The 12,707-nt window shown below is 44.3% G+C and overlaps 1 protein-coding gene across 1 annotated transcript in view; it reads left to right on the top strand.

The window, feature by feature from the left end:
- The window catches only part of SLC25A40 (solute carrier family 25 member 40), a gene marked incomplete at both ends in the record, with an annotated part of 31,873 nt that extends 28,805 nt beyond the window's left edge, over nucleotides 1-3,068 (top strand). Inside the window, 2 exons of the mRNA XM_081970673.1 lie at nucleotides 698-778; nucleotides 2,950-3,068. Coding sequence (XP_081826799.1) covers nucleotides 698-778; nucleotides 2,950-3,068 — 200 coding nt within the window. The remainder of the gene's footprint in view (nucleotides 1-697; nucleotides 779-2,949) is intronic.
- Between the last annotated feature and the right edge of the window lie 9,639 nt (nucleotides 3,069-12,707).

The following is a 12,707-nucleotide window of genomic DNA, read 5'->3' as shown; positions in this document are numbered from 1 at the left end:
CATTCTTAAAAACCTGATGTAATATTTGAAAAGGACTTTTTCTTGTTTATAACATATAGCTATAGGATAGAAAACACAATGCTCTTATTACAAATACGACTGTATAAAATTTACTTCTAAAGGTTAGTATAGTGCCTTCCAACTATAAGGAATATGACTTCTGATTATAGGGAATAGACCGTATTTTTCGCTCCATAAGATGCACCTGATCATAAGACGCACCTAGCTTTAGAGGAGGAAAACAAGACCAAACAAAATCAGACGGAGCCTGTGACTACCATAGTTAGGTGTCCTCTCATGTGCCAGCTCTGCCTATTGGCTCCTGCACTGCAGAAAAGAGACAGAAGAGGCGGGGTTCAGCATTGTAAACTGATTTCACCGCCGCAGCCAGGCTGCTATTCACCAAAGGACCAGAACCATTTCCACCTACTTTTGGGGAGTGGGAATATGTCTTATGGATGCTTTTGTTTTGCAGGATTTTTGTGTGTCATTTTAAGTGGACTTATTTGAAATCGTATTTGTTAAAAACTATCTTATAGTTAAAAGACAAGAAATGTTCAGAACATATTCTCACTGTATCCTATCTGAAAATAGTCTCTCAAGGTTAATGTTATTATCATACTGTGGGTAAAACAAAGTTGACATTAAATCATACTAAAAAAGTGTAGAAAAATGAAATGTGTTTTCTTTTACTCAGCTCCACAGAAGAAAACTAGATCAATATGGGAAGTAATGAAGAGAATTGTGATTGAAAATGGATTTACTGGATTATTTATTGGTAAATTCTTGTTTGCTGCTGACTATAAAATATTTTATTTCTACATATTACACATATAGCAATATCAAAAACTTTTACTACATAATCTAAGAAAGCTTTACCACACTGCACATTTCCCTATAAACTGTTTTGCCAGCTTTGAAAAATAAAATTCCAAAATAAATAAAATCTTAGGGATAAACTCAATAAATTAGTTTGGAAATATTTACTACCATCTTTGATGAAAGACTACTAAAAAGGCCATATCAGAAATTTATATGTTAAGTATATTAAAAAGTAGAATAAAACAATTCTGACACTTTAATATAGCCTTATGTTTAAAAGTCTATTTCAACTTGAGGTGGAATCAAAAGTGACTATTCGACAAAAAAATAGCTTATATTCAAAAATATGTAGACTAATTTGGTATTGACCGAAGAAATTAAATTCCTTTAAAATTCTCCTATAATCTGATTAATTTCTTAATCAAATTACTAGTGGCTCAAAATGAATGAATCTCATAAAGATTGCAAATATCAGAGATTTGTCAGAGTTGCCATTATGTGTACATTTGTATTGGTGTTGGTCTAGTGCCGTGATGGCTAACCTATGGCATGTGTGCCCAAAGTGGCATGCAAAGCCATGTTGCCTTGCTTGTTTGTGTCCCGGGTTGTTGGCACGCCAGGCAGCTGATTCCGGGTGCACATGTGCGCCAGAGCCCAGAAGTTCAGCTTTTCCAGAGCACAATTCCTTCATATGTACAGCAGTGCAGAAAACCATCCTGTGCATGCACGCTCATGTACACTAGAAACCGGAAGTTCAGCTTTTCTGGAGTGCGGCCTTAACGAGCGCACACAAACATTATGTTTCCTTGGGACCTTTTTGGCACTCAGTGTCACCATCACTGATCTAGTGGTTAAAATATCATACTTAAAACAGAAGACTATGAGTTCAAGTTTCATCTAAGTTATGAAAGCCAGCTGGGTGACTTTGGGCTCTCTTACCCAACCCGTATTACAGTGTTGTTGTTGTGGGGAAAATAAGAGAAAAATGTGTTATTTGTAAAAATAACCAATACAGGATAAAATAAATACATATAAATAAATAAAATCAAAAAATAATTTGACTAACATCCCAATTATACAGAATTTATTCTCAAGCATGTTTTAATACCACATTGATAGCTTGTATGTAGCATTAAGTTATCATACAGATCAGTGGTGGGTTTCAATTTTTTTTAGAACCTATTCTGTGGGTGTGGCCTATTTTGTGGGCATGGCTTGGCAGTCATGTGACCGGGTAGGTAAGGCCAACTTGACATCACTCATGCACACTCAGTCACATGACCACACACACACCCAAGCCAAGTGGCAAACTTTTTTGGGACTCCTATGAAGGGGGGGGGGGAAGAGAGGGGAAAACCTCCCAAAAATAGACAACTGGAGGATTAGGGGCCAAAATTAGGGAGATCGGAGAAGGCAGGACAGAGAGGAATCCAATAGAAAGCTATCACACGCTGGGGAAAGAACCTTGGGAGATTGGAGGAGGCAAGACAGAGGGGAATCCAGGATAAAGCTATCACACGCTGGGGAAAGAACCTTGGGAGACCGGAGAGGTCAAGACAGAGGGGAATCCAGTAGAAAGCTTTCGCATGCTGGGGAAAAAACCTTGGGAGATCGGAGGAGGCAAGACAGAGGGGAATCCAGTAGAAAGCTATCACACGCTGGGGAAAGTACTTTGGGAGATTGGAGGACAGAGTGGAATCCAGAAGAAAACTCCTGAGCTTGCTGCTGCTGTCTGGTGGATTGTGCTGCTGGACTTCTCCATGCTTCTCAGTTCACCACTCCACTCCCAGGTATTGGACTTGACACCGAATTGGGCTAGGATAGTGCGAGCAGGCGGGCGGGGGGAGCGAGTGACAGGGCCGGGGCAGGCATTCCAGAAGTTACTTCTGGGTCCACCGGTCGAACCTCCTCTCACCGGATTGGTAACTTTCACCATCCAGTTCTCCCAAGCTGGTGCGAACCGGTAGAAACCCACCACTGATACAGATCCATCTTAAATACTTCTATGGAAATGTAAAAAAGCAAGCAGTGGTTTTATAGACAGTATATTGTTTTGGAAGTTATTTTTCAATATCTAGTTTTTTGTGATATCTCATTTTTCAATGCCTATAATTTTCTTTCCCACAGGTATTATTCCAAGACTGACAAAAATTGCTCCTGCTTGTGCCATAATGATCAGCACATATGAATATGGGAAAACTTTCTTTCGTAGATTAAATAAAGACAAAGATATGAAGAACTATTAATGTTGTTTCTGTAAAATTAAAATATCAGTACTTAGTATGCATAAAGGTCCACATAAGCTGTATTTTATTACATAGTTTTTACTCCCATTGCATATGCATCCATGCCTCTACCAGCATTATGTTCAAAATTATTCCCTGTATGTTTGATATCCCCAAAACCTCTATCATGCTTCAAACATAAAATATAGTTAATCTTGCATAAACATACGGCAAATAAAAGATTGAAATAAGCATATGTTTCTGCAAAAGAAGTAAGTACATAAACTTTAAAGCAATTTTCAGATACAAACAGTGGTACCTCAGTATTTGACTGCTCTGAAAGTTATAGAATTTGGTACTTGATACATTTTATACAAAAATTTGTTTTGGTAATTGTCATTTGTTTGGTGCTCAACGCACAAGCTAGAACTTCTTGATATTAGCTGCCTCGTGACTCACTGCCCTTTCCAGCCAAAAAAAAAGGGTCACGTGTTATCTGTGGCCCTATGCATATCCTCTTGCGGTCTTAGTTTCTGTGGTCATTTTGTTTATTTTTGTGCTTTTCTTCTAATCATGGGTCCTAAGTAAAAGAAGAGTAATAGTGTTGAGCAGAAAAGAAAATTGCTTACACCACCAAGAAAAAAAAGAGGGGAAAAAATAGACAAATATGACAGCGGCATTCGATTACTGATCTTGCTAGGGAATACAGTGTGCCTAGAACAATATCATTAAGAATAAAGAAGTGTTCCCAAACACTTGAAGTTGAAAAATTGCTGTTAATTTTGGTAAACAAAAACAAGAAGTGGGTGACTGTGTCAGAAGGTATGATATGTGAAAAAGTGAAGGACTGTTATCTTACCTGAACGGTAGTTCTCTGTGCACTGCAGGAGAATCCAAACATGGGTTCAACTTCAGTTTGTCTGTCCGGTGATTGAGTTAATTTTAGAGTCTTTTAGCCACGCCTCCCGGCTTGACTGCCTCAGTTTCTCAACAAAGATGTGGATCATAAGAAGACTTTGATGACCTGATGCGTGTTTCGACTCCATTATCTTCATGTAATCTGGATGTGGACCCGGACTTTTGTGTGGGGTTGGATTCTCCCGCAGCACACAGAGAACTACCGTTCAGGTAAGACAATGGTCCTTCTGTGTGCTGCTTGGAGAATCCAAGCATGGGATATACCTAAGCTTAAGGTCCTATGGGTGGGATGATAAACTGTCCGGGGCCCCGTCAGCTTCATGGATTGCTTGTAGGATCCTCTGCCCAAACGATGCGTCAACCAAGGCAAATGAATCAAGTTTATAATTTTTGATGAACGGCGATGGGGAGGCCCACATAGCTGCCCTACATATTTCCTCCACTGAAGCTTGAATAGCCCAGGCTGCTGTGGTGGCTGCACTGCAAGTGGAGTGAGCCATGATACAACCAGATGGCTGTTTGGATTGGTGTTCATAGGATAGCGCAATGTAGGCCCTCAACCATCTACCAATAACAGTTGATGACATCTTGCCCATGGAGGCGGCTGAAAGGATACAAATAATGATTCAGTTCGATGAAAGGAAGCCGTTCTCTTGATGTAACATCGAATCGCCCTTCTGACATGAAAATTATGCTACTGTCACGGCAGCCTCCATCAGTAACCAAGAAAAAAATCACTTAACTCCATGTTTTCAGAATTAAGAGTACTTTTACTGGTTATGAAAAGATAGCAGCTAAGCAAAGCAAGATCTGAGGCAAAAGCATGCGTAATCATAGATGTCAATATGTAACCCAACCCCCTCCCCCTGGTAATCCCATCCCTTGTCCAATGTGTAAATCCCTCAGGTATCATGTGGGATCCATCTTCAAAAAACATCATCAGGTTGGTATGCAGGACAGTTGGCCTTGGTGGGATCATCCACTATCTCCAACATGCGCAGTAGATGGTGAGAACAAAACTCCCTATTTTCAATCTCTCCTGTACTTAAAACTTCCCTTCCAAAATACCATGCTTCCCCTCCCCCCTATTTCAATGGCAGCCAAAAGCAATTGCAAAACAGAGGCTGACATCCATGGTTTTTCGGTGGGATGAGTGGCACTGGGGCAAAAGTCAGGTAAAATTACTTCTTGAGACCTGTGAAAATAAGAGTGTATTTTAGGGATGAATGATTGGTCTAGTACAGTGGTGGGCAACCTTTTTTTTCAACTGAGCCAAATCTCGCCAAAACCACGATTGAAATTTATTTTGAGAGCCACATTTTTAAAACCGAAAATACATAGGATGGTACACTGTTTTTAGTTTCAATAAACTCTGGCATTTGAAGCATGCAAGTCTTAAAGCTGTCAAGTTGCAAGACTCTTGCACCCCTAACCCTTTAGAAAAAAAAACCCAGGGTCTTCAAACCTGACAGCTTGAAGACTTGTGGACTTCAACTCCCAGAATTCTGAGAATTGAAGTCCACCAAGGGCATCAATCATATTAGCCCAGGGATCTGCAAAATTGGCTCTTAAGACTGGTGGACTTCAACTCCCAGAATTCTGAGAGTTGAAGTCCACCAGTCTTAAAACAGCCAACTTTGCAGACCTCTGTGTTAGCCCAAAGCCTGGCACTGGACGGGCCTTGCTCCCCCATTGGTGGAGCCCCAGGAAGCGAGGAGGGAGAAAAAGAGACGGAGGCCAAGGAGCTTCTCCCCCCCCCCCCGCAAAAATCTTATCAGGGAGCCGGCGGGCAGTAGCAAATTAGCTGATCACGCGGCGTGATCGGCTAATTTGCTACTGCCCGCCCGGCTCCCCGGTTAGATTTTTGCTGGGAGGAGGCGGGGGGGAAGCTCCTTAGCCTCCGTTTCTTTTTCTGCCTCCTCGCTTCTCGTCCCCGCCCGACTTCAGGATCCTCCCTAATCATTGTGGGTCGAAAAGAAAAAAGGGAAAGAGGCGCTTGTTTTGAAGTGCCCGAGAGGAGGGAGGGGAGCGGGCGCCCGGCACACAGAAGAGCCACATTAAAGTGTGTAAAGAGCCGCATGTGGCTCGCGAGCCGCGGCTTGCTGACCACTGGTCTAGTATGAGGATGACCTTGTCAGGCTGAATGAAGCACAGGTTTTCTTGGACAGATAGAGCTACATTGTCCGTGAGCAGGAGGACGTGTTGGCTGACAACTTGATCCCTGAAGCATCATAGGGCTAGGTGAGTGGCCCTCAGTTCCAGCCAGTTAATGCTGTTCTCCAGCTCCTGGGACCAACACCCTTGCGACAGTTGTGATTGAAGGTGTGCCCCCCAACCAGACAGTCTGGTGTCTAATGTCACTGTCGCCCAGTGTGGTTCCTTGAAGAAAGTACCTTTCCGTATCACTGGAGAAGTCCACCAAAGAATCGAAATGCAGATTCATGGAGGGATGCGCATCTTGATGTAGGAGTTGCTTCTTTTGGTTTGCTGGTGCCACTGTGACGGTCAGGCATGCAATCTTGCCCAGGGAATGACCGACAAGAAAGGGATCATTTTCCCTAGTAGGCGGGAAAGTTGTATCAGTGGCACTTGGCATTGCAATTGAATGGAGGTGACCATCTGTCGTAGATTAGAGGGACACTCTGCAGGCCAATGTGTCGATTATGGCCCCTAAGTGCAAGAGTCTGCTAATGAGCTGGAGATGACTTTTCTCCATGTTTATGGAGAAGCCATGATTCTATAGGATGAGCATCGTAGTGTGCACATCCCGGTGTGCCTGTCTTGATAGACAAAGACTGGATGAGGATGTTGTCCAGGTAACATTGTACTTGCAACAGTTGGGATCGGAGGTATACTGCTACTGCTGCTAACAGTTTTGTGAAAGTCCAGGGGGGCGATGACAGGCCGAATGGCAGGGCATGATACTGAAAGTGGGGCCCTGCATAGTGGAACCGCAGGAACCTTCTGTGTGATGGTCTGATGGGTATGTGCAGGTAAGCCTCCCTGAGGTCTATGGACAAGAGTAGATTCCCCTCCCAAATGCTGCCTAGGATGGAATTTAGGGACTGCATTTTGAAGCTTTTTTACGCTACATGGGAGTTGAGCCTTTTGAGATCCAAAATGGCTCTGCCTGCCCCACCCCCGAGCTCTTGGGTACTAGGAACAGTATGGAGTAGAATTCTAGACCTTCCCGACCTTATGGAATTGGTTCTATCACCTTGATGTCTAGGAGGTGGTGGATTTCAGTTTCCATCAATTCTGTCTTTGAGGGATTCTTGGGAGTGGGGCAACTCAGAAAGTGGCGTGGTGGTGGAGAGAGAAATTCTATGGTGAGTCCCAGCCTCACCATCTGGAGAACCCAGGCATCCGTGGTCGTCTCCTTCCACTGGGGCAAGAAGTCCTGTAGACGACCACCAATGGGCAAGGTGAGTCGATAGTCACTTTGCTCTCCAGAAGGGCTTCTTATTAATACCTCCCCCTGGCAATGTTGTCTGCCATAGGGTTGCCCCTGTCTCTGAAGGACTCTCTGCCCCTGTCTCTGAGGGACTCTCTGTCCTGGAACCTATTAGCCTGGAACCTATTAGCCCCCTGGGAATATGATCTCTGAAACTGGGGAGCCTGTGTTCCAAGTCAGCCTGATAAAAGAGCTGTTTGCGGGAGTATAGGGAGACCCTGTTATTTGTATGCTTGCACTGGACTGGTAAGACCTTTTTCTTATCTTTCGTCTCCACCAATACAGGGCCAAGGGCCTCGCCAAAGAGTTTATACCCTTTGAATGGGGCCAAGCAAGGCTCCACTTGGACTGCATGTCTGCCAGCCAATGGCAAAGCTAAACTAGATGCCTGGACATTACGTTAGCCACCAATGCTCACAACGCAAACTTGGCAGCATTAAGGGTGGCATCCACCGGATATTCTGTAGCTGTCGCCAGTTTGTTTAAGTCCTGGCAGAGCCTGGAATCCTCTGCAGGAATCTTATGTAAAAATTTTATTTAATTATTTATTAAAAGTTGCCTCAGCCACATAAAGGTGGCCCTATTAAAAAAAGAAGCTGAGGTCGAGGCCCTAATGGCCCAGGACACAACTTGGTGAACCTTCTGGAAAGCGGACTCTGCTCTCTTGTCCTTCACCTTCAGCCCTTCCGTGAGATCAGAAGGAATAAGTGCTGATTCCCCCAAGGGGAATCTACCTTGGACCACTGTAGTAGGTTCTCCATTTCGGTAGCCACCGAATACAATCATTTGTCACAGCCACTGGGAGCTGGGATGGAACCAGGCTAAGCCCATTGGCGTTGGACAGCATCTAAGAAGAGTTGGGGAGCAGGAACCTCCTCATACTTGGCCAGAGATTCTGAGAACAAGTTATTGCACCTGAGTGCCTTGCCTGGTGTTTCCTTGGCTGGCTCAGCTGAGATACTGGCCATCTCTGAGCTAGTGACTGACTTTGCCTTGTGGAGCAGCAACTTGAAGAGTCTGGGCTTAAAGAGACCCGTAAAGGCGGGTTTGTCAGGAGTCATATCCTCATCATCTGAGAGGATCTGCTCAGTAGCTACCTCCTCTGCTGCTAGTGACTCCTCACTTTGTACTGATGCTTGGGAGAAGGGAGATTCTGAGTGGGAAAGAGGTTATCCCTGCTCTGGGCCTGGGTATCTGGGGTTCCAAACCCTGGTGGAATCAGGAGTTGCACTGTGTTGAAGGGTCAATTCCATGGCTTGCAGAATAGCCTGGGAAATATATTCCTGCTGTTCCACAGAAAACCCTGCTGGGGTAGGTCTAAGGTCAGCCAAAGGCTCGGCCTCCCTGGAGTTGCTAGGTAAGTCCTGGGCAGCAAAGGGAGAATAATTGAAGGGTTCAAAATCATCTTTGAAACAAGCTGCCTGGAAACCCTGGGAGACCAAAACATCATCTGGGGGCCAATCTTGTGCCTCATCCCTGGCCTGAATAAATTCACAGGCCTGCCTTGAAGGAGATGAATTATCCCTCAGCACCTTCTGCGCTCTAGTGAATTGGGGCCTTAAATCTCCTACTGGCATCTCTATCTAATGCAGAGGATTTGTGGGATGATGCTTTAGACCTCCTGACTTGGTAGACCCCTTGGATGGTGCCTTAGTCCCTCTTTTCTTGGGGGCTGGCTGGTCAGCGAAAGATGGCCCAGGGAGAGGTTCATCCACCTCTTGGCACTGGTCAGCCATCCTTGATTGTCAGGTAGGCTGGCAATCAGGGACTCCACACTTACCACCCCAGGATCAGGCTTATGTTATGTTCACCTCTATAGGCTGTGTTCAACCACAGCCTCGCCACCTTGTGACCAAGTACTTGGACAGGGAAAGGCCCGGGGTTGGGTTAGGAGAGCACCCAGGCAGCCTCATTCGAAGCCACTGGCACTAGCACTGCTCTGCTGAGGCCTGCAGTATTAGGACGAAGCTGTGGTGTGTCCCTTCAATGTTGGAACTGCAAAGGTAGCAGGAGGTGCTAGGCTGGTGTTCTGTCTAGCTGGCACGTTGGCAGGCCAGGCTAGCAGGCTGCAGGGCAAGGAGAGGAAAGTCAATGACCCAGGAGCAGCCTATAAACATCTCTCGAGGGGTGCATTCTTTCCTAAAGCCAAAATGCCACTAGAACGAAGCAATTGTTACTATCTAGTGGCCCAAAATGGCGGACGCACTAAAAGTGCTACTTAAAATGGCAGCCGCCCCAAACTTGTGCCCAAAATGGTGATCGTGCTTCGATTAGCTAACAAATGATCACCCGAGCATAGTGTTTGGCTCCCTGCTGCATCCGACGCTGATTCTCACCCAGCCGAATCAGTAGCTGATGTGCTAGCTGCTGTGGTGCCTGCAAGAATGTCCATGCTTCTGCGGAGCCATTGCTTCAAACAGAGCTTTGACAGCTCCACGCTGCAGACTCCGAGCCTTGTGTGAGCCTGCGAGGCGTTTGACAGCTGTAAATATTCAGAATGTTTTCCTTGGTGCTGCCGCTGGTATAGGAATTGTTTGAAGAATCCAAACTAAGAAAAACTTCAATTTCTCTGCTCAATAACTAAGGAGAGAGTCTAAGTCACACTGATGGGCTTGACTGAGTTGTTACCGGGCAGACAAACTGAAGTTGAACCCATGCTTGGATTCTCCAAGCAGTGCACAGGAAAATCTGTTGCATGATGATCTTTTGAAAAACAAACCAGCACCAAGTGGTGAGAGTGTTGAAGTTTTTAAGACCAGCCATGGTTGGTTTGATAATTTTGAAAAGAGAACTGACATCCATAGTGTTGTGAGGTATGAAAAGGCAGTGAATGCTAATAAAAAGGATGCTTGTGAATTCACCTGTGATGGTTTTTATTTCCCACCAGTTTTTTAAACTGTGATGAGACTGAACTTTTTTGAAAAAAATGTCGAGTAGAACCTACGGTACCTCACAAAAGCGAATGCATTACCAGGTCACAAAATACTGAGGGACATCCTATTGTTTTGTGGGAATGCTAGTGGGGCCTTAAAATCAAGCCTCTACTATGTCTATCATAGTGAAAACCTGCAAATTTTCAAGAAGCATAATGTCATTAAAAAGAAAAGTACATGTGATATGGAGAGCAAACAGCAAAGCTTGGGTCATGAGGCAATTTTTCACCAAGTAGATGAAGTGTTTGGTCCCTCAGTGATAAAATATTTGCTGGAGAAAGATTTGCCTCTGAAAGCTCTCCTACTAATGGACAATACACATACCCATCCCCCGGGGTTGGAGCATGACTTATTGGAGGAGTTAGCTTCATCACTATAAGATTCTTGTTCCTCATTACTATTCTCACCCAGCCCATGGACTAGCAGGTCATTTCAAACTTCAAAAAGTTTTACTCCAAGGCTTTTTCAGAAGTGTTCTGAAATAATCTCTGACACTCAGTTGACCCTCACAGAATTCTGAATGAAGCATTTCAATATCCTACACTGTCTTAACTTTACCTGTTAAGGCCCAGAACAAAGTCTCTTATAAGACAATGAATTCAGTGTGGAAGAATTTGTGGCCAGAAACTGACTCAGAGAAACTTTGGTTTGATGCTGATCCTAAGCCTGCCAGTACAGAGGATACCATGATGCCTGATATTGTATCTTTGGTCAAATCCAGCGGTCTGGAGATTAGTCCTGTGGATTTTGAGCTAGTGGAAGAATATAATGAAGAGCTTAGCACTGAGAAGCTGTAGGAATTACAAAAGCAGCAACATGGCTAAAAAGATTTCTTCAGGTGAGATAAGGGAGGATATCCCCAGTTCCTTAATAAAAGAAATGTGTAAAAAATGGACAGAAGTTCAAAAGGGTGAAGAACAGTGGTGGGTTACGACCGGTATGCCCCAGTGCGGGCATATTGGTGCTTGCCAGGAGCACCGGGTACTGCTCCTTTCCTGTATTTCAGCTCTTTAGGGCTTCTGCGCACACGCACGGAGCGTACGGCACCTGCACAACGCTCTGCTAACCAGTTGGAGTGTCATGGAGGCATCGCGGAACATCGCAGGTGGTAAGTATGCATGTGTGCACTGCACACGTGTGCACACATGCTGAGCGCATTCATATAGACGCCGGGCCCTGTTGCACCGAACCCACCACTGGTGAAGAAATATCATCTGGGCAAAGCTTTGACAAGCAGAAATGTGAATTTATTCAATGACCAATTTCACACTTTCAAGGAACTCTGAAAACAAGCAGAATGTCAGAAGCTGTGGTACAAGTTGAAAAATGGCAGAAAAGAGAAAAAAACACCTGATGATTAATGTTTTATTGATGGGGAACTCTCCTTCCAAGTAACACTCTGTGTAACCTCTCTTGCTATCCACTCTTCCCCAGACAAAGAGCAAAATCCAACTCTGGGTGCTTCAGGGGAGGACACGGGGAAGCATCAGGAAGACTCCAAGGTCTCTGTTCACTCTGAGCAGAAAGTAAAGGGGTCAAAGGAAGAAGAGAGGCTAGGAACCTTGGAGAGAGTATCAAGGGAATGACCCAGAGGTGGGTTGCTACCGGTTCGCATCGGTTCGGGTGAACCAGTAGTAGAAATTGGGACTGACTCGCTGAACCTATAGGGATGGCAGGCTGGAATGGCCTCCTCTGCTAGATTCTACTGAACAGAGGGAGGCACAACAGTGTCAACGAAGCTACTCATGAGGAAGCAGTCTCCTCCTAATGAATTATACCAGCAAGCACCTATTTAACCCAAAGCATGGAGCAATGCGACATTGGAAATAGCAGCTTGTTTTTTCTGCTGTGCACATGCTCCAACTCCATGGGTCCAGTTTTTGTGACTTCAGATTTGTGCTTTATGTGACTGCATGTTTGGATTCCAAACCTGCTTCTCCCATTTTGGATTTGTGCCTTGACTTGGATTTATTGTGTAGATCCTGGATTGTGCCTGGATTTCAGATTGTGTATGTGGACTTGCGGATTTGTGCCTGTGGACTAATCCTGTGCCTAGTTTAAGCAGGCTTGGAACTTTGCAGTTGATGCAAATAATGAAGTTTTAAAAACTCCCTGAGAGTTTGTGCATGTGGACTGGAACAGGACAATCCCATTAGGACATGTACTTTTCAGTAAAGGTAAAATTAAGTTTTTATTTTATTCAATTTTAAACACAGTATTTATTAACTTTTACGTTTATTTCTCATGTAATGATATACAACCCTATTTTTACTTAAAATATGCATTGTCTTTAGAACCAATTAACGATGAGAACTGAGGTATCACTGTAAATGTAAATTTTTACAAATTAGTATT

The sequence above is a fragment of the Natrix helvetica genome (genome assembly GCF_964273705.1).
Source record: "Natrix helvetica genome assembly, chromosome: Z".
Classification (NCBI taxonomy): Eukaryota; Metazoa; Chordata; class Lepidosauria; order Squamata; family Natricidae; genus Natrix; species Natrix helvetica.
The sequence above is the reverse complement of the archived record's forward strand: the minus strand, read 5'-3'. Positions and strand labels throughout refer to the sequence as shown.